The sequence below is a fragment of the Mesoplodon mirus genome (genome assembly GCF_964341445.2).
Source record: "Mesoplodon mirus genome assembly, chromosome: 9".
NCBI classification, from domain to species: domain Eukaryota; kingdom Metazoa; phylum Chordata; class Mammalia; order Artiodactyla; family Ziphiidae; genus Mesoplodon; species Mesoplodon mirus.
Window position 1 is genome coordinate 109,699,651 of NC_138985.1, and position 22,075 is coordinate 109,721,725.

General features: G+C 42.9%; 2 protein-coding genes across 3 annotated transcripts in view; one reads left to right on the forward strand and one right to left on the reverse strand.

The window, feature by feature from the left end:
• Positions 1 to 15,399, reverse strand: part of LOC309810213 (uncharacterized protein) — a 39,574-nt gene extending 24,175 nt beyond the window's left edge. Inside the window, exons 1-3 of the mRNA XM_082632137.1 lie at positions 14,868 to 15,399; positions 3,865 to 3,899; positions 478 to 579 (exon numbers count right to left, since the gene is read on the reverse strand). Coding sequence (XP_082488263.1) covers positions 478 to 579; positions 3,865 to 3,899; positions 14,868 to 15,105 — 375 coding nt within the window. The 5' untranslated portion in view covers positions 15,106 to 15,399. The remainder of the gene's footprint in view (positions 1 to 477; positions 580 to 3,864; positions 3,900 to 14,867) is intronic.
• A 275-nt stretch (positions 15,400 to 15,674) lies between these two features.
• NUB1 (negative regulator of ubiquitin like proteins 1) overlaps positions 15,675 to 22,075 on the forward strand; it is a 28,343-nt gene continuing 21,942 nt past the window's right edge. Inside the window, exons 1-3 of one of the 2 annotated variants that reach the window (XM_082632114.1) lie at positions 15,675 to 15,751; positions 18,212 to 18,329; positions 20,805 to 20,972. In XM_082632114.1, coding sequence (XP_082488240.1) covers positions 18,213 to 18,329; positions 20,805 to 20,972 — 285 coding nt within the window. In that variant the 5' untranslated portion in view covers positions 15,675 to 15,751; position 18,212. The other variant, XM_082632113.1, reaches the window with a different exon arrangement.

A 22,075-nucleotide genomic window follows, 5' to 3' on the forward strand; every position in this document is an offset into this window, starting at 1 on the left:
ACAAACTGTTAGGTATAAAATAAGCTGTAAGGATATATTGTAGAACACAGGGAATATAGCCAATATTTTATAATAACTATAAATGGAGCATAACCTTTAAAACCTGTGACTCACTATACTGTACACCTGTAACATATAATATTGTACATCAATTTCAATTAAAAAATTTTTTTTAAAGAATTAACATTAGGGCCTCCCTGGTGGCGCAGTGGTTGAGAGTCCGCCTGCCGATGCAGGGGATACGGGTTCGTGCCCCGGTCTGGGAGGATCCCATATGCCGCGGAGCGGCTGGGCCCGTGAGCCATGGCCGCTGGGCCTGCGCGTCCGGAGCCTGTGCTCCGCAACGGGGGAGGCCACAGCAGTGAGAGGCCCGCATACCGCAAAAAAAAAAAAAAAAAAAAAAAAAAAAGAATTAACATTAACAGGGGATCAGAGTAATAAAGGATTGGCTAGAAAGGAGTAAAGATGCTTACTTACAGAACGCAGGCACAGCAGATACAGGGAGTGGCCATCACCCGGGTGAGAAGCGGTCCCTCTGCAGGGCTGAGATCCAGAACTTCTCGGAGAGGGCTTGGCTCGCTGCAAGGCAGAGAAGTCACTGAGGTACCAGGTTGACAGAACTTGCTGCAAATCTTCTCCTGTGGTGCCAGAGGGACCATCCACGGGGAGGTGTCATGCTTTAGAACCTGCCCCAAAGCCACGGGAGAAAATGCCAGGGGAATCTGTTCACAGGACAGTGCCTTACGGGCCACAACCCCCCGTGAAGCTGCCCCAGGGGTGCCAAGGGAGCTACTGGCTGCTGGGAATCATTGGAGCTAAGTGCTGCGGAAGCCGCACGTGCTGCTGGAAACCCTGTGTCTTGCAGGAGCCAGATGCTGGCGGATCCCCCTGTGCTACAGGAGATGGCCACCAGCAACGCACCTGAACCAGGAAGAGAAACCCCTTGCTCCTCCAGTGTCCCTCCAGCGCCCTCTGCTGGCGAAGCTTACCACATAGCAGCTGGCAAACAAATATTTCCAGGGTCCAGCTTAATTAATTATAGAACAACGAAGAGATATTGGGAGCTGAGAAGCAATAAATTGACAACTGGCACAGAAGGTGAAGGAAACTTTTCTAAATTACTAAATCACTAACTTTTTATCCACCATGGTGGAGGGAAGACCATCTTTTTAATTTCTCTGACAAGATTATTGTCATTTAAAGAGTTCGCCAAAGAACTTGTAGCCAGAAACTATAAGGAAAAAATGTTATAAAGGTGTAGCAGATAATTAATCATTCTATTTAATTTTTCTGGATTTTATAATGTTTGTGGTAGTTTTCAACTTAAAAAAATTTGTAACATACTTTTCTCATTCTAAATATTTACTTCCATTCCTAATATTGTATTTAGTTATTGTGTTATTTTTCTCTATGAAAAAATGATGTTTTAAAATTATATATTTTAGAGTTCCTTGGTGGCCTAGTGGTTAGGATTCCAGGCTTTCACTGCCGGGGCCCCGGTTCAATCCCTGGTCGAGGAACTGAGATCATGCAAGCCACACAGCGTGGCCAAAAAAATACAATTAAAAATTATATATATTTTAAACTTTATTGCCTAGCAGCATTCAATAAATGTTTGCATGAATTAAGATATATCTCCTGCTCCCTCTACTACATTATAAATTCCTTGAGGGCAGAAGTAGGGTTAAACTCAGAGAGGAACATCCAATCTAGTTGGATGGGGAACTCAGAGAGGTCATCCGATCTAATCTCCTATGGCCAGGAAGGAAAACGAGGCCTATGGGGTAAGCCACCCGGGTGTCATGTTCAAGCCCAGTGCTCTTACTATCCTTCCCTGTGTGCGTGTGTGTGTGTGTGTGTGTGCGTGTGTGTGGTGTGGAAAGAGGACAGGGACAGAGAGAGAAGTGCAGCCTGAGCCCCTGCATCCCCGGGTGGCTGAGCCGGGCACCAGTCCACTCCCCTCCACATTCTCGGCGCTGAAAAGTGTGTTGGGAGCAGGGCCCTAAGAGGCTGTTCTTCAAAAGTGGGAGTGGTTGGGGACATGTAATCAAAGTCTTACAAAGGTCCTGACAATCCCAGCAGCAGGCTGGGCCAGGGTCATGACGGTAGTCTTCAATGGGAAATCAACAAATCAAAAGGTATAAACTTTAAAAAAGCTTAATATTCTTCATTTTTGCTCAAATTTTTGTACCAATTTATGTCTTCACCAACAAATTATGTCGAAGTGTATTTCCCAGTCCCCTCACCCTTGTCAACCTTGGATATTATCAACCTATGTCAGTCTAATAGCAGGCAAATGATTTCTCATTGTGGTTAATTTGTGTTTAATTACTAGAGGGGTTGAACATCTTTTTAAATGTTCATGGATCATTTAAATTTTTTTTTTTTTTGGTGAAAACCTATGGTTGTTAGTTATTGCTGGGTTCTTCTTTTATTTAAGTGCTTCTTTAAGCTTTTTAAAAGAGAAGTAGAGGGCAGATTCTACTAGTGGATGGCAGCCTAACAGTAGATCACTGAGTATCACGCCTGCACATAGTAGGTACTCAATAAACCTGTGGCAAATTAATGAAAGATCATCAAGCAACCCGCTTGGTGAGGTGTGTAGGGTACTATTCTGTCCTGCTTTTTTGCCCTCCTGATTGATTCCGAGCTTGGGTAGAGGAGTGAAATCTTTTCCTGCTTTTGAGGAGAGGGGAGCCAAGGTGGAGATAGGATGTGATGGTCCAGTACGAACATGTGAACTGAATCCTACTTGGCTCATGACTTATAGAGATGATCCCAGAAAATACACCAGGGAGGGTGTGGCTTGCAGAACATGGCACTTTTAGTTCTTGCTTGATGACAGACTCAAATTCTGAATCTCACCACAGAGAGAGCCCTAAACTCGGGATGATTCCAAAATGTGGCAAGGTACTGTCTTCAAAGTTACCCCTCACAATTTTCAATCTTCCACCTAAAATTTTCCATCACAAGTTTAAAAGGATGCAACTCCAAATTTAGTGCAGCTATTAACATATTTTAAAATAAGACTTATGTGACTCTTGGCTATACATGCAGTGATATCTAAATGCCATAGCAATTTGATACCCACCACTTAAAAATACATAAACACACATCTTTGGTCAATTAATCTTCGACAAAGGAGGCAAGAATATACAATGGAGAAAAGACAGTGTCTTCAGTAAGTGGCAATGGGAAAGCTGGACAGCAGCATGTAAATCAACGAAGTTAAAACACTCCCTCACACCATACTCAAAAATAAAATCAAAATAGCTTAAAGACTTAAATATAAGACATGACACCATAAAACTCATAGAAGAGAGCATAGACAAAACATTCTCTGACATAAATCATCAGTTTCCCAGGACAAAAGAAATAAAAGCAAAAATAAGTAAATGGGACCTAATCAAACTTACAAGCTTTTGCACAGCAAAGGAAACCATAAACAAAACAAAAAGACAACCAATGGAATGGGAGAAAATACTTACAAATGATGCAACAGACAAGGGCTTAATTTTCAAAATATACAAACAGCTCATACAGCTCAACATCAAGAAATGCAAACTACCCAATGGACATAAGACCTAAATAGACTTTTCTCTAAAGAAGACCTCCAGATGGCCAACAGGCACATGAAAATATGCTCAACATTGCTAATTATTAGAGAAATGCAAATCAAAACTACATTGAAGTATCACCTCACACCAGTCAGAATGACCATCACCAAAAAGTCTACAAATAATAAATGCTGGAGAGCACGTGGAGAAAAGGGAACCTTCCTACACTGTTGGTGGGAATGTAAATTGGTGCAGCCACTGTGGGGAACATTATAGGGGTTCCTTAAAAAACTAAAAATAGGCTTACCATATAATCCAGCAATCCCACTCCTGGGCAAATATCTAGAAAAGAAGAAAACTCTAATTCGAAAAGATACATGCACCCCAATGTTCATAGCAGGACTATTTACAATAGCCAAGACATGGAAGCAACCTAAATGTCCACCAACAGATGAATGGATAAAGAAGATGTGGTACATATATACAGTGGAATACTAGTCAGCCATTAAAAAGAATGAAATGATGCCATTTGCAGCAACATGGATGGACCTAGACATTATCATACTAAGTGAAGTAAGTCAGAGAAAGACAAATATCACATGATATCACTTAAATGTGGAATGTAAAAAAATGATACAAATGAACTTATTTACAAAACAGAAACAGACTCATTGACATAGACAACAAACTTATGGTTATCAGAGGGGAAAAGGGTGAGGGATAAATTAGGAGCTTGGGATTTAGAAAAAGAAAAATAAATAAATAAATAAATAAAATAAAAATATGTAAGCTCTTCTTTAACTGTTCCTTTTTCTTCCTAAACTTGTCTTTCCAACCACTTCCCACATCTAATTTTATCCTAATGTAATACATGCTATGTTTGGAAGTCTTTTATGAATTATTCCTATCAGGTTTCTCAGCAACATAAATATAAATTAAAATTTAAGGAAAGTTTACATCCTACGATCAGAAGTCTTTAAGTACTGAAAAGTTTCTTCTGGTTAGGGTTATCATTGCCATTATTAGTAACATGTATGTGATTAAAGCAATATATATGGGTTGCTAATTTTGGTAAATAATTGTTAAACATAAAAAAGTAAATTTTTATTGGAAATGCATCTCTTAATGAGGTGAATGAGGTTGTTTTTCTCTCCCAATCAGTTTATTTATCTCTCTACTGGAATAAGATACATTAACATCACATCAGTTCCTTTTTTTATTGTTATAGGTGCTGGTGCTGAGAAACTTCCACATAGATACGTACAAGAGAAAGGAAGGGTTTTTTTACAGCAGTGCCACAAAGGTTTCTGGACTCGAGTTATAAGCCAGAAATCATGCAGTGATCAGCAAGAAACTAACATAACGTTGTAAAGCAACTATACTCCAATAAAAATTAATTTAAAAAAAAAAGAAAAAGAAATCATGCCATGATCCATCATTAGCAATTCTTTTTAATGGTCTATCAGCTGATGATACAATCAGTTCTTGCGTCCTTCCTTGGTTCTGCGTGCTCCTGTGGTGTCAGCACCATCTTCCCTGGGCACTTATGCTGTCAGCCTGTGGCACTCCTCCGAAGTGAAGAGGAGATATTGATACTTCCCACCATACAGTCAGTGCGTGCTGCACTCAGTAATTTCACGGTATGCAAAGAAAAAAACTGACAAAATACTCAAACCCACTTTTCTGGGTAAGGTTTAGCTCAGCGGCCACCAAAGCACCTTCTGCCTGTTGGTTCCTGGGGATGTCTGTGCAGGTATCTAGCTTTTGCCCGAATCTCATTTCTGTTTTGACACCTTGTGCTTCCTCTGCACATCCTCATTGCATAAATTAGCTCCTGCTCGGCACTCACTAGAGTTTTCTTCTTGGTGACCACTCAGGCTGGCACATTTGCTGGAGCAGTTTCTCAAAACTCATTCTCCTTATTTCTGCAAAAGGTGGACCCATCGTTGTCAGAGCTCTGAGCCGCTGACAAGTCCCCTGCACCACGTTTCATCTCTGTGCTCTGAGCCTTGTGCTTTCTTACGCATCCACGCCTATGCCTTCGATATCTGTGCGTGAACACAGACGTCTCATAGTTACATCTCTAGCCAAGATCTCTCCTCTTTTAGTCATATTCTTCCCAGACATCCCTCTTGCCCATCTCAAAGACGTTTCCAAACTTAAATTTAATATCTCCAAAACTGAACTTTTGAGTCCTTTCAAACCTCTCCCTCCTAAAAACAAAACAGAAATGAAACAGGCCAGTTCTCTTCCAGGGCCTCCCATTCCCATTCAGTGACTGGTACTGCTGTCCACCCAGCCAGAAACGGAGTGACCTTGACCCCTCTGTCCTGCCCACTTCCTGCAGCCCATCCCTTACAACCCCTGGAAGGTCCAATCTCTAGCTATCTCTTGGTTTGGGCCGCTCTTCTGCAGTCCTACCATGCATAATTGTTCTCACCATTTTAGTGGATTCTTGCTCCCAAGGGGTAGTCGTGCTGGGCCCCACGAGGCCGGCTCATCCCTCTGACCTTGTCTGACATCTTGTTTCCTTTGTTCTCTCTCTCCTCTAACCGCTCTGTCTTACTTGGGGGGCTTCTTCCTGCCACAGGCTGATCCCCTTGTTGAAACCGAGTCCCCCTAAAACCGAGTTCCCTTACTAAGTTTATGACTAATCTCTATCCGAAACTTTATTCCCTTTGTTGTCCCACCCTTCTTCCCTTTCAGGACTGAGGAGTATCAAAGAAAACAGGTGATCGAAGCCAAGCAGGACCCTGCAGGACCTTCCCTAGTACAAAAGTCCCTGTGCTCTGTGCTCTGAGCATCCCGGGACCTGCCTTCTTCCAGCAGCCTCTCCAGTCTGGTTGCCTCTCCTGCCTGGCTCACCTCCCACACTGCAGCCTCTTTGGACTAAGGGGGTGTCTCTCTTGGTCAGACCCGCTCCAGGAGAGGTGGTCCCTTCCGGTGTGACACTCTCTTCATATTACGGGAAGGGCATGTATGGCTCCTAGCAAAGACAATGGGTATGTCTATGCTCGTGTAATGTGTCCAAAACAGATTCATCTTGAAATTGATGGAGTAATCAGAGAACAGAAACTTCTAGTAAGTGTTCCTAGGGAATTATTATAAATTAGTATATATTTACTAGGCATCTGCTGTGCTAGGCACTGATGGGAGAAATAGAAATTTAAGATCAAGTCTCTCTTCCCTCAAAGAAGTAATATGTGCTTGTTGTCAAAATTAAAACAGTTCTGGGCTTCCCTGGTGGCGCAGTGGTTGAGAGTCCGCCTGCCGACGCAGGGGACACGGGTTCGTGCCCCGGTCCGGGAAGATCCCACATGCCGCGGAGTGGCTGGGCCCGTGAGCCATGACCGCTGAGCCTGTGCGTCCGGAGCCTGTGCTCCGCAACAGGAGAGGCCACAGCAGTGAGAGGCCCGCGTACCGCAAAAAAAAAAAAAAAAGAAAAGAAAATATAGCCAGTAAGCAAACACCAGAAGGTGCTGGCCCTGCTAGTATGAAACACACACTAACATCACAAGAACCCCCAAATATCTCCTTCCTCCTCTTCAGCTCTCCTCCTCTCCCTGCTCCTTCTTTTTCCCTTGGAAAAGGCAGATTAAAAAAATATTATAGTATCTTATAAACTTTCAACGAGTAGTAAATAAGTCACAGGGATATAATGCACAGTATAGTGAATACAGACAAGAGTATTGTACGATAATTATGTAATGTGATGAATATTGTGACAATGGCTATCATATTACAATATATAAATGTCAATGTAACATGCTGTACACAATGTTATATGTCAAATTTATTCAATAAAAAATTATAGTATCCAATTCTGGTGAGGGAGTAAAGAGACTGTATCAGTAAGTATGGAGAGTCTAAGATCTGTACCCTTTTATCTACTCATTCTACTTCTGGGAATGTCACCGAACAGAACAAAACAAAACAGAGCAACCAACAACCACAACAAAAACCCTAAGTATAGAAAAAGCTTTACATTAAAGATGACCTTCACCATTGTAAATAGTGAATCATTAGAAACAACCTTGCAACTAGTTGTCTGCAATCAATATCCAGTTCCCTTGCTCTCTAATTATGATGGAATCCCTGACCTAGGTCAGCACACGGCTGTCAAAATTTATGACTACATTTCCCAGCCTCTCTTGCACCCAGGTGACCATGTGACTAAGTGCTGGCCAATGGAGATACAAGCAAAAGTGAGGATGTGGCTTCTGACTGAGGCTCCCCTACTCTCTGCCTAGAATGTGGATGTAGTTGTGAGCCACCTGGGGCTGTGCTGACGTGGGCAGCACCCTGGGGATATGGCAGAGCAACGAGATGGAAAAAGCCTCTTTGTCTGCACTGTGGAGCCACCATACTAGAGCTGGTCTGTTTGGATAAGAAAACTGTAAATTCAAATTTCCCTTTGTTTGTTTGTTTGTTGGCCACACCACATGGCTTGCAGGATCTTAGTTCTCTGACCAGGGATCGAACCTGGGCCCCGGCAGTGAAAGCACTGCGTCCTAACCACTGGACCACCAGGGAATTCCTCTCTGTTATTTTGAGTCTCTGTTTCAGCAGGTAAGTCTGCATCTAGCTAAAACACACATAAATCAACAGGAAACAATGGATTGGCATGTCCACTTGGTGAGATGTTAAGTAGCTGCTGAAATTAATTGATGAAGGTATGAAATAATAATAAACACTCTTAAGATATATTAATTTTTAGAAGGATGAAAAATTTTGCATGTGGATTGATGATTATATCTAAGTAAAGCTCTTATTAGAAAGAAAACATTGGAAATTTTACATCGAAATGTTAATAATGGTTATATTTTAGATAATGAAACATTGAAGGATCTGTATTTTTTCTTCTCTCACTTTATTATTTATAATTACAAAAATTTTATTTAAAATTTTTTGAAATGGAAAAACAAGAAAAAAAATTGTTAAATAATATTCCTAGGATGTTCTGGATATTGGGATTGGTTGCCTTAGGCTAGGCCTCATGTGCAGGTAACACAGGCATTGGCCAATGTTGTAGGGAACATGGGGAAGACGCTCCCAGCAAAGGCTGCCTCACAAGACCACCCCTGATTACAGCAATTCCATTACTGACACGCTCTTTATAGTAATTCCATTACTGGCTGCTATTTTATCCCCCCTTTGAGGTAACACACTAAGTGTCTGATACATTGGGATGAATCCCTTAATAAGCTGGAACAGCTTGGTAATTAGTGTTTGTGAGATAAATGGGCATGGGTGGGGGTGAGGAGGCAGATGGGGAAGAAAGGGAAAGTGGGAAACATCAAGAGACGGATGTCATCTACCTTAAACTTTGCTTAAATGAGTTCTTGTTGACCCAGACGCTGCTGGCTGTCTACTCAAAGTCCATTCTCTCCTTCTTCCTTGCTAATTGATTACCAGGTGTTTGTTTTTTTTTTTTTGGTGGTGGGGGTGGTGAGCAGTAATTTCCCGTCATGCCTTGCAACTAGTAGTGACAAGGTGACATTTTTTCCCTAATAAGTCAGAAGTGAGAGGAAGTTTAGGGGTGGGGCTTCTGGACAAGCTACAGTTTTCCAGATAAAAATGGACAGAGTTAGTTGATATATTTTTCATTCTTAGCCCTTCCCCCTTATTCTCATCTGGACCACAAACACAATGCCTGGAGGTACAGCTGACATCTTTCATTGATGGCATAAAAAGTGTTAAAAAGTAAGTTTCAGAAAAAAAGTAAAATCATGCCTCACATTCAGATATAAAAATGAACATATGTTAAAGATTTTATTGAACTTATGAGGGAACTAGGCAGATGTTATAAGGTGCCAAGAAGCACAAATTCATATGGAGTAAAGGAATGTTGAAATGAATGGAAAATGGAGGTAAAACTGGCTTTCCACAGGGTAGGAGGGAAGACACTCGAACCTTTACCTGAAAGGGCAGAATCTGCTTAGTTACAGACAGGAATTCTGCATTGCTATTAGTTACCTACAGTTAGTTAGAGTTGTGAAATAGCTGGCTGGGTCTGATCAGGTGGAAGGGTGTGTTACAGATAACGGGTACTCTTCCAACAAAGTGCAAATGTTTTTCTCCAGAAGGAAGATTAAAAGAACCTTCAGTGATGGCATCAGCTCTGGACTACAGACCTCTGGACTCCTTTGAAGGGAGAAAAATAAACCCCTATTTTCTTAAGTAATAATTGTTGGTTTCTGCTAAACGCACCAGGGAAGTCCCATCACTTTTACTTTTTAATTTACATAGTGGTCCATCAATAAATTGAATGTCCACTCTCAGAGGTGATAAAGCAGCTTGCAGCAGACCAACGTTCCCACTAACAACAACTAGAAAAGCCAGAAAGAAACGTCAGAATCCATCTCTTTGAAGGCAGTGAAGAGCTGCTGAAGAGACAAGAACTGGAGGAGTTAAGACTCCAGAAAGCAGGGGCTTCCCTGGTGGCGCAGTGGTTAAGAATCCACCTGCCAATGCAGGGGACACGGGTTCGATCCCCGCTCCGGGAAGATCTCACATGCCGCATAGCAACTAAGCCCACGCGCCGTAACTACTGACCCTGCGCTCTAGAGCCCACAAGACACAACTACTGAACATGCGTGCCACAACTACTGAAGCCCGCGCACCTAGAGCCCATGCTCCTCAACAAGAGAAGCCACCGCAATGAGAAGCCGGCGCACCTCAACGAAGAGTAGCCCCCGCTCGCCACAACTAGAGAAAGCCCGTGTGCAGCAACGAAGACCCAACGCAACCAAAAATAAATAAATTAAATAAATTAAAAAAAAAAAAAAGACTCCAGGGAGCAGAGAACCCCAGAGGGTGAGCAAATGTCTGCAGCCACTTTCATTTACCACTTTCATTTACCCTGAGGGCATCTGCCAATTCTGGACACAGGCATGAGGCTGAGAATCCAGACTCTGAATCTGCAGAAGGCCACTGCTGGGGACAGGCAAACAGCAGAGCTTTTGGCAGAGACCGAGTGGGGAATTCCAAGGACATGTGCCAGATTCTGGGCAACTCTGTATTTCAAGAAACTGAAATTTAAGTGGAAAGCCTCTGAAAAGCAGAGGAAGCTTTTGATAGACTTGTAAGGTGAAGATTTGCATTTGAGACCTGCTGGGGTGCTGATGGGGTGGGTCGCTGCAGAGCAAACTCCAGGCTCCCAGGTGGAAGTTGGAGACACAGAGGTAGACTGAGCCCTACCAGGATCTCAATGCAGCTGTGACTCAGAACAAGATTGGCTACTCTTCTCACTGGTCTCGTGGAGGAAGGGGTAAATCCTCCCTGGAGGATAATAACATTTGAAGCCTCTACAACTTTTTACAAGCAAAATTTGGCATCTAATAAAAAATTACTGGATATATGAAAAACCAGAGAGAAAAGACAATAGAAACAGACCCACAGTTAAGCCAGATACTGAAGTTACCTGACTTTAAAATTACTATGGTTAACATGTTCAAGAAAATAGAGGAAAAGGTGGAGAATTTTACTTGACTATTGAAATCTGGAAAAATAAATCAAATGGAAGCCCTAGAGCTAAAAAGTACATTAAATAGAATTATGAATTCAGTATATTAGACACAAGAGAAGACAGGGTTAGTGAACTGGGGACAAATCAATAGAGAACATACAAATTGAAGCACAAAAGGAAACAATGAAAAAAATACAGAAACAAGCATTAGAGACACGTGTGACACTGAGACGGTGAAACATATGTGTAATTGGTTTCCCAGAAAAGAAAGAGAATGGGGCAATACCAAAAGAGATAATAACCAAGAGTTTCCCAAAACTGATGAGACATCAAATCATAGATTCAAGAAGCACTATGACTCCAATGCAAGATAAACACAAAGCCAGCCACACTGAGCACATCATAGCAGGACTGCTGAAAACCAAAGATAAACATAAAATGTTAAGAGGATCCAGAAAAAAAAAAAAAAGATACATTGCCTTTGAAGATTGTTGGCTGACTTTAGAAACAATAAAGCCAGAAGACAATGGAATTACATCTTTAATGTGATGAAAGAAAATAAACCTGTTAACATTCCCCAAAGTTTTAGGCATTAGGTTTTATTTAGAGAACAGGGATAGTGAAGATTTCTGATTTTATCTCTCTTTTTTTTTTGGCTGTACTGCACGGCATGTGGGATCTTAGTTCCCCAACCAGGGATGGAACCCACGCCCCCTGACTTGGAAGCACAGAGTTTTAACCACTGGACCACCAGGGAAGTCCCCCTCTGACTTTATTTTTAATTGTCTTGCATAATATGTGATTTATAAGTTATCTGGAATTAAATTTAAAAAAAAGTATTCTAGCATTCCACAGAAGTTTCTCAAACTGTAAGCCTACAGCAATGATTAGCTACTTTCTTGCCTCCACAGTCACCTTAGTTTTAATTCATCCCTAAATTTAAATCACAAAACAAATGTTGTATATAGAATCCTTTTTACCTCTAAAAATGGATTAAACAGTAGAACACAGATAGATTACCCAGAACTTAATTCAATAGTATTGATACCATGGTTTAATTTACTTCATCATCTCTGCCCTTATTTTATTTTATTTTTCAAAGTTAGTACATTGCCTATGTACGCATCTTTTGGGAGACAGATGAATGGAGTACTTGTGTTAAACATCTGGGACCAGGATATGTCAGAGATTCAAAACCAGGACACAGAACATGAGGGCTAAATGCTTCTAGAATGATTCTACCCGAGTCACAGGTAAGCAGGTCAAGTCCTTTCTGATAGTACCTGAGATCTATCCTCCCAGCCCATGTTTCCTGAGCCTCAGAGTAACTCTCATCTGGTATTTTCATAACTTCTTTCAGCTTCTATCATTTTCAAGGGTGACTGAAATTATGTATTCCCAATCAGATGGGAACAAACCTCCCTCTCTCTCCACCTGCTTGTTTTCTCTGTTCCTTCCACATTCCTCTCATCCAGCCAAGATGCTGAATAAAACGACCGTAACTCCTAATATCAGTGAGACTGAAAACTTACCAGACTGAAAGTATGAACCATCATTCAAATTCCCCCCAAAATTCTAGGTTATAACCACTCCTCGGAAATTCCCATTTATAAACAGAAAAATCAAGAATGAAGTTATTTTCTTTTTAAATCCATTTCTCCATCTATAAAAAAAATTAGTACCACACAACTTAACCCATTGCATGTATATTGTTCTGATCCAAGCAACTATAAATAAAGCTGAACTGCCAAAACTTCCTATTTCTTTTCATTTTTTCTAGCAAGAATTGGTAACATTTAGCATTAAATTTCACTGTCATGCAAAGGATGTTTAAGGATTTTCTGGTTTTACTCCACCGGAAGTAGGATCAATTATGCAGAAGTCCCCTGATTCTTTATCACCACAAAACCCACAGCAACCAAAACACATACACAAATTAAGAAGAATTCTTCATCTCAAGAAATTGCAGTTGCACTACCAAACGTAAGGTAGATAGCTAGTGGGAAGCAGCCGCATAGCACAGGGAGATCAGCTCGGTGCTCTGCGACCACCTAGAGGGGTGGGATGGGGGGTGGGAGGGAGGGAGACGCAAGAGGGAAGAGATATGGGAACATATGTATATGTATAACGGATTCACTTTGTTATAAAGCAGAAACTAACACACCATTGTAAAGCAATTATACTCCAATAAAGATGTAAAAAAAATAAAATAAAATAAAGTAACAAAATTAGCATCTTGCTCAAAAAAAAAAGAAATTGCAGTTGAAGCCACTAAATGTAAGAACAACAGAAAAGAGGCAGATTAATAAAATACAGTAAGAACCATAAAAGTTGAATTATGCATTTTCATCTTGATACTGCTATATCGCCCTCTTAAGAGTTGGACCAATTTAACCTTCCACAAGTAAGGTATGAGGGTGCCTATTTCCACATAGCCTTGTTATCATAGCATGGTACCCAATTTTTTTTCAGTTGGAGAGGTAAAAAGTGGTATTTTGGTGTAGTTTTATATTTAGTATCTCATCATGAATGAGATTAGTAATTTTTTGTATGCTTACAAACCATTTATATTTCCTTTTCGGTGAATCATATTTTAGTAGCTTTTGCCCAGTTTTCTATTTTGGTCTTTTTCTTATCAAATTGTGAGAGTTCTTTATGTACTAAAGAGATTTGTCTCTGATGTGAACTGGCGATATTTTCCCCCGTTTTGCCATTTGTCTTTCGCCTTGACTAAGAAGTTGATTTGGCCCAAGGTAAAGAATTTTAATTTCAAAGCTTTCCTAAGTGTGTACTCAAAGGAGGCTACGGAGGTAGGAGACTCTTGTTTGGAAAGACACAGCAACCTGCCTGCTTCCTATGCCCTGTGAGGCCCGTGGGCAACGCCTGCAGGTCAGCGGAGGAAAAAAGGGAACGGATGTCGCTCGCATGGTGTGTGCAGAGTCCTCCCGGTGGGCGCCAGGAACACTGGCACACAGGGCACCTTTGGGAACACGTTTCTCTGCCCGAAGATGGATTTAGGCGCACATCCCACCCGAGGCTTCCCCCGACAGTGGGAGGGCACCAGGAGGGGGGGGGGTCGTGTTTCCCTCTCCTGGTGGAGGGTGTCAGAGCATGTGCAAAGCCTCTTTCAGACTGATTCATTTTGTTATAAAGCAGAAACTAATAAAAAAAAATTAAAAAAAAAAAAAAGCCTCTTTCAGACTGTCCACGGCTCCTGGTGTGATTCTAGACCCAACACATCCATTTTGGGAAAGGTGATGCAGGGGCTACTCGTGTCCTGGGGATTGTCCCGGTGTAGTGAGAGGGCCAGATCCTAGCGCATGGTTTCTCCACGGTGCCCCGGCGGGCAGCAGTACCGTCGTCCCGGGTGAGGTGGGGGCCAGGTAGCTTGCTCAGGTACCCAGGGCTGGAACCGGCTGCCGGGTGCCGGGCCCGAGCTCTCAAGCCCCAGCCCTCGGCAGTGCTAGAGCGGGTCCAAGGAAGGGCCTTGGGATTCGCAATGGAAGGGCCAACAGCCTCACCGGAGTAAACTTTCTGGGGTCTGAGACGGACTCTAGCTTCCATTCCTGGGTCCTGCCAAGGGCGGGTGTACCATCTCTCAAAGCTCGGCCAGGACCTGTGCTCAACCACCCAGGCTCTGCTCTCGACCTCTGAGCATTTCACACATTGCCCTCAAGTTTTTATGCACCCTTGTCTTTTTTTGTTTTGTTTTTTGGCCACGCCACGTGGGATCTTAGTTCCCCGACCAGGGATGGAACCCGCACCCCCTGCACTGGAAGCGCAGAGTCCTAGCCCCTGGACCGCCAGGGAAGCCCCTGTGCACCCTGGTCTTATTTCCTCACCTAGACATCCGACATCGGCCGCGCAGAGGTTTACGTGTATTGACCACATCCGACGGCAGAGAACTTCGCAGCAGGCGGATCTCCACAGATCTCGTCGCCGACAGCGTGTGGGGACCGGGTCAGGAGGGCCAGCAATGAGCGGAGAGGCGCGAGGGCAAGGGACCGGGAAGTTCACCGAGGGGAGGCCCCGGCGGGGTGACGGACGGCGGGATGAAAAGCCAGACTTTTGGGGGAACATCGCATCTGGCCCAGCCTGGGGGGGTGGGGATGGGGGCGGACCCGGCTACAGAAGGTCCAGACTCTCCCTCGAGGGGAAAAAGGGACTTCCTGCCAGGTGCTCTGGCCTCTTTCGAGGTTTCTGGAGAAACGAAGCCAGGCTCCATTTCCTCTGAAGTCAGACAAACCGGGCCGGGCCAGCAGTCCCGCCCTGACAGTGCCTCAGCCCTCAGAGGCTAGGCCGGCGGTCTCCCCACCTCCGGGCTGAGGCCTACAGCAGCTGGCCGCCCGAGTCTTCCCGCCAGCCCCGCCCCCGACCCCCAGCAAGTCCGGGGCGGGGTCTTCGCCCCAGCTCCTTCTCGCACTCCCCTCTGCCCGCCCACATCTTCCCCCAGCCTCCAGCCAGCGTCTTCGCCCCAACCCCGCCCCACCCTTGTCCCGCACTCCCGCCAACCCCCAGTCCGTCTTAGCCCCGCCCACAGCCTACCCACAACCCCGCCCCCATCTTAGCCCCCGCCCACAACCCTGCTTCTGCGCCGCGTGGGGGCGGGGCGGCCGGCGGCAGAGGCTGCGGGGGCGGGGCCGGCCTCACCCGGAACGAAAACAAACGGCTGCCGCCGCCGCATCCGGGCATTCGGCGGGTCGCGGTTGGCGCGGCTGTGGCGCAGGTGAGGAGACGGCGGCCGAGCGTCCAGTCCCAGACCCGCATCTCAGCCGCGCCGCCTGGCGCCCCCGGCTCCCCCGGCGCGACCCCGACACCAACCCCGTGTGGGTCGGGCGCGACCGCAGCGGCGGGAGGTGGGCGCCCTGCGCGGAGGCTCGGCCGGAACTGGGGTCGGCGGGCCGGGGCTTCAGGTCGCGCCGGCATTTCGCCGCGCCCTAGCTTCGCTCTGGGCTGGGCGGAGGTGCTGGGTATTTAAGAAGAAGATTGAATAGTGCCTTTGGAGGGAGAAAGAGAACTATATGTATATATTAAAATTAATTAGCCATACAAAAAGCTTGAGTCATAACACTGTAATTCCAGATATGCCATTTGGGATTTATTTGCAAACACAGATTTTCTTTCCTGTTTAATGAGAAAACACTTTATTTTCTCCAGCCTTGACGATCTGATTGTGTATTTCTCAACTCTTTCCCATATTCTTATTTTTTAATACAAGATTCTTGTAATAGTCTGCCTAAGAGAAAAATTAATGTACTTTGAATGAATATATATATATAGCTATATATTTGAAAAGCTCTGGGGAAAGGTGGCGTTGATCGATTTATTACAAAAGTGAAAGTGAAATTTTAAAAGAACGTTTTATACCTTTTCGCTTTCAGTTTAGAGCAGTAGTACTAACGAATTTCTGCTTTTGGTGGGGGGCTGTGTTGCCGAACATTGTATGCCATCCATGAAACGTTCAGTTCTCCAGTTAAAATCGGAAACTGATTTATTAACCCTTTTTCCCTTTTGATTTGATGTATAATATGTATCCTCATTCGGTTGTCTGGAAGTGAAGTTTTCTAAGTTTCAAGACAGTGGTGTAATCTTTTTTCAAAAATAAGTAGTGGTTCATAGACCCTCCTTGCTGTTTATTTGCTGGTTGGGTGGAGTGTGGACCGCACACGAGGTTTAGGAAATTCCTTGAGACTTTGGTCAGGTAGCTACTTGGATGGCAGAGTGCTGTGCATTCAGCCTTGCAGATAGCTTGGCTCCAGTAAATGGCCCCCTCCCCACAAGTGATACTTTAGTGGGAATTTCTGAACATTTATGAGTAGAGAACTAACTTTGTGTAGTGGTCCTGTAAGTTATTTGTGCTTGGAAAGCTAATGCTCGTAAGTGCTAATATGCTTTTCTGTGTGAGAAGCAGTTTATTAGTGCTTGAAAATCTGGGGTTCTTTTGTAGGTTACCTGGATGCACACAACCCCCTCTTTGATGTGTTTTTTTTCTTTATCCCTTTTCTCCCCACTATCCTGATTACCCTATTTCTTGCCTCCAAATTGATATAAAATAGATTTGAGCTTTCTTTTAAAACACTTGTTTATGGAATACACTTAAGTTCTCAAACTTGATTTAAAAATCGGATGAGTTGAGTTTTGGGGAGTGTGGAATACAGGCCCTGAATAAAAAAAAGGAAGTTACTTATTTAGGTTACATTAACTCTTACATATTTTTTCACTCTCTAGAATGTGTCTTCATCCTTCAGGAGTAATAACTGTTGACTTTTCTTACTGCTTGTCTGTTTTGGCTGTACTGCCCCTGTCAGCTGTTTGACTCTCTAGCAGCCTCACTCACCCCTCTGAATTGGTGTGCTAGTGAAGCTTGAGTAGACAGCTCCATTGCTGTGTGTGATTCTTTGGGAGAGAGTAGTTACATGCACAGGACAGAGAAGCAGCAAGGGATTCCGCGATAGAAGGCAGAATCCAATGGTCCAGTGTTGTAGGCAGAAGTCCCAGTGCTAGTTAATGGTGCTGCCTAATTTTGCATCCTTGATTGAGTCATTTTACAAACTTGGGCCTTGGTTTTCTCATCTGTAAAATGATGACCCAGCCAGTATTGATTTGAATAGTATATGTAGATTTGCTTTTATGCTTTATCACAAAATAGCATGCCTAACTTTCTAGTATTGTAAACACTAAATTTTTAATTTTAAAAATTCAGGTATAGAAAATATTTATTATGGATAGTTCATGGTTCAAGCTAGCTTTTCTTCATGTTTACCTGCCAAGGTGATTGGTCTTTTGTGTTGAAATAGCCAACATACAGGAGAATTGATAAGCTCTGCATCAAATTAAGTTCACTACTTTAGGGATTTATCTTATCTTTTCTCTTAGAGAATAGCAGGTTAAGAAATAGAAAAGTGTAATAAACCTTGCTACATATTAGCAACTTGGAAATATGTATTTTTGTGTAATATATATAATTGCATATGTAATACATATTCCAGTCTGTATGTAATATATATATCTTTTAGAGAAGCCTGGAGCTAGTTAAAACCTAATCTAAAAGTAATTTAGATTAAACTGGAGGAGGAGTGGAGGAGACCTCTGCTTACTCTACAAAACCTGTCAGTGTATTAGGTAAGTTATAAAACACTTTGAAGTGTGGCGTGGGGTATCAGTGATGTACTGTTTTGCTTTCAAGGATGGCGCAAAAGAAATATCTCCAAGCAAAATTGACCCAGTTTTTAAGGGAAGACAGAATTCAGCTCTGGAAACCTCCATATACAGATGAAAATAAAAAAGTTGGTTTGGCATTGAAGGTATTTTTCTTTTAAGACATTAATAATTAGTAGTGTTGTAAGTCTCCTTGGTAAGTAAGATTCTGAAGTCACCAGAAATTGCCAGGCACAACCAGGTAAACTTTTGGCATAACCAAAAACATTAGTGAAAAGCAGCTTCCCACATTTTATTAGCAGTTGGCAAGCTTATTTTTATTTAAAAAGATTTTATTTATATGAGAATGGTATCTAATTATTTTGGCATATATCATTTCTAATACCTTCACGATGTTACCTAAGTTTATTAATCTGGGTGTTCCTTCTAGCGGGGCAGTTCCCGTGCCAGAAGCTTAGTGTGTTACCTGTTCAGGGTTAGTGTCCTGGTGGGTTCTCAGCCCCCCTTGCTACTGTGCTCTGCTGTAAAACAGTGCTTCCCTCCCCCAGCTTTGTTTCCACTATGGCTATCTGTTCATTTTTCCAAAATATACTTTCCTAATAATTATGCCTTGGTTTTTTATGGTATCATCAGAAATGGCATCATTTTACATAAGTGAAACTTCTAGAAATTGAAGTTTGCCTGCCTTTCGAAGCTGAGGAACATTAATCATTTTTGATAGAAATCTATTATATTGGAATATCCTAGAATGTACTTCTCTGTTTTCTCAGTCTGAGTGTATTGAGATAAACAGTGTAACATTTATCAAGGACTAAGGATTGTCAGGAGGGCATCAAGTTGTCCTGTGTGTGACACAGTGACGTGCTTGGGAGGTGATAGCTGTGTCAGGGTCTTAGAGTTTTCTTGTCTCTCTTGTTCCTGACAGGACTCACTTTTTAGCTTTTGCAAACCTTCTGATCTTTCTTCTGCATTTGCTTGTTATAATTTCTTGGCTTAGAAACTAAGTGTGGCATAATAAGAAAGCTGTTTTCTATCCCCAGTTCCTGGCACGGAGCTCCTAATAAAACCCTTGGAAATTCCCAAGTGGTAAGGGTGACAGGGGCATCTTTTGTTCTAAGAGGCAGCTCTTTGGAGAGAGAGCTCCAGGGTGGGGCTGCTCGCCTAAAAGACCAGACTTTGATTAGAAGCTTGGAACTTTCAGCCCTACCCTCCGATCTCTGGTGAGGGCAGAGGGCTGGAGATCACGCTAGTCACCAGCGGCCGGCCAGTGATTTTATCAATCGTGCCTGCATAATGGAGACTTCATAAAAACCCTTAAATGATGGATTTGGGGAGCTTCCAGATTGGCAGACACGTCCATGCGCCAGAGAGTAGCACACTCCAGCTCCACAGGAGCAGAAGCTCCTGCACTCTGGACCCTTCCAGACTTTGCCATATGTACATCTCCATCGAGATGTTCATCTGTACTCTTTATAGTAAACTGTAATAATAAGTAGAGCATTTTCCTGAGTTCTGTGGAGTTGTTCTAGCAAATTACCAAGCCTGAAGGGGTAAGGGTTGTGGGGACCCTTGACTGTGTAGCCAAGTCAGACAGAAGTGTGGGTAACCTGGGGACCCGATACCTGGTGCCTGAAATGAAGGCAGACTTGTGGGATTGAGCCCTTAGCCTGTGGGGTCTGCCTCTAACTCCAGATCGTTAGTGACAGAATTGAATTAAATTGTAGGACATCCAGTTGGTGTCAGAATTGGTTGGTGTCAGGAGGGGGAAAAAAACCCTCACTGGGTAATTATGTTTATGTTTTCTAGAGAATTACAGAAAGTTTTGTGTTTTTTAAAATTTATTTTATTTGTCTATTTTTGGCTGTGTTGGGTCTTAGTTGCTACGCACGGGCTTTCTCTAATTGCGGTGAGCGGGGGCCCCTCTTTGTGGTACACCGGCTTCTCATTGCGGTGGCTTCTCTTGTTACGGAGCACGGCCCCTAGGCACGCAGGCCTCAGTAGTTGTGGCCCACGGGCTCTAGAGCGCAGCCTCAGTAGATGTGGCGCACAGGCTTAGTTGCTCCGTGGCACGTGGGATCTTCCCGGACCTGGCAGGCAGATTCTTAACCACTGCGCCACCAGGGAAGTCCTCTGATCTGTTTTGTAACTTATGTGTATCATGAACATCTCCCCTATTATAAATATATACTTACACCACCATATAACCTGACTTGTTCTCACACGTTAGGAAAATTAGAATGTTCTCTGTGTTTTTGGTTTTTTTGTCCCCACCCTTTAGTGTTATTGAACAATTCATTATTCCTTAAAATAATTGTGTATATACTGCAGTTACTTAAGTCACAGCCCACCTTGCTTTTCCCCCCTAGCATAATCCCAACTGGTCTTACTTTCTCTCTTGGGCCTGTTTTCCTGTCCTTTCCTGGTTTTGATGTTTCCCTGGGTCCTCTCTAAACTCTACACCTCTCAAGATGTCAAGCCACAGTCTGGATTTCACTATAACAGGGGTGACCACCACTCATTAGTTATTTTGCCTTAGAGTCCCACGTGCACTGTTCTGTATTATACTTTTTTTTTTGAGTTGGTACTGTATTGATCTGTTTTTAAAAAATTTTTCTTCGTAGGACCTTGCTAAGAAGTACTCTGACAAGCTAGAATGTTGTGAAAATGAAGTAGAAAAGATAATAGAAGAAATACGTTGCAAAGCAGTGGAGCGAGGCACAGGCAATGAGCACTATAAAGCAACAGGAATTGCTACAATCGAAGTCTTCTTACCTCCACGGGTAAAAAAAGTGAGTAGTTTCCCCAAATTTACATAGTTACTAATGCTTAGTTAACTTAGTGATGCGATTAAATAAATTATGAGTTCTTTTTGAAGATACAATCCAAAGATAAAATTCCTTTCAGTTACTTTACATGTTGAACATTTACAAACTTAAAAATCAATTTTATGGATTCTTAAGCTGGAATGTTTACAAAGTAGTCTGGCTTGCAGGCTTCACAGAGCTGTGCGTCAACGTTCTTACATTTTCTAGAGCTTGAATGAACATTTAGCAAAAATGGGGAATAAAAGATTACTTCAGATTTTCTAAAACTGTGTGCAGTAGGACACATCACAAAGGAATTCGTCTTTTTTTTCTATGCCAGTGGAAGCCAGAGGCATAGCTGAGCGCCCAAGCAGGGCCACCGTAACCTGGGCCACCTGTGTCAGGGCCACGTCCTCAGTAGTTGAAGTCCAGAAACGTTACTGAGGCAGGGCACCCAAGGGTGCCTCTTCAGACTGATCAATGTTAATTATTCTCAGAAGAAATGAAAATAAGTGTGTATAAGAGTTACCATATGACCCAGCTATTTTACTCCAAGAGGAATGAAAACTATGTCTACACAAAAACTTGTAAATGAACGTTTGTAGCAGCTCAGTTCACAATAGCCAAAAGGTGGAAACAACCCAGATGTCTGTCGGTGGATAAATGGAGTGCACCCATACAATGAATATTATCCAGCCATAAAAAGGAGCGAAGTACTGATACTCTACAACATGAATGAACCTCAAAAACATTATGAAAGAAGCCAGACGCAAAAAGCCATGTATTGTGTTGTTCCATTGATATGAAATATCTAGAGTAGGCGAATCCATAGCGACAGAAAATATATTCATGGTTGTCTGTGGTGGGGGAAGGGGAGGGAATAGGAGGTATGGCACATGTTTGGTTGGGGAGATGGTGAAAATGTTCTGAAATTTGATTATGATAACGGTTGTATAACTGTAAATATACTAAAAACCATTGACTTTTAGGCAGGGAACTTTAAGGTATGTAAGTTACCTCTCTATAAAGCTGTTAAAAATTTCTAGGAAAAACAAAGAGCTTTATTAGAAGAAGGAAATTATATATGT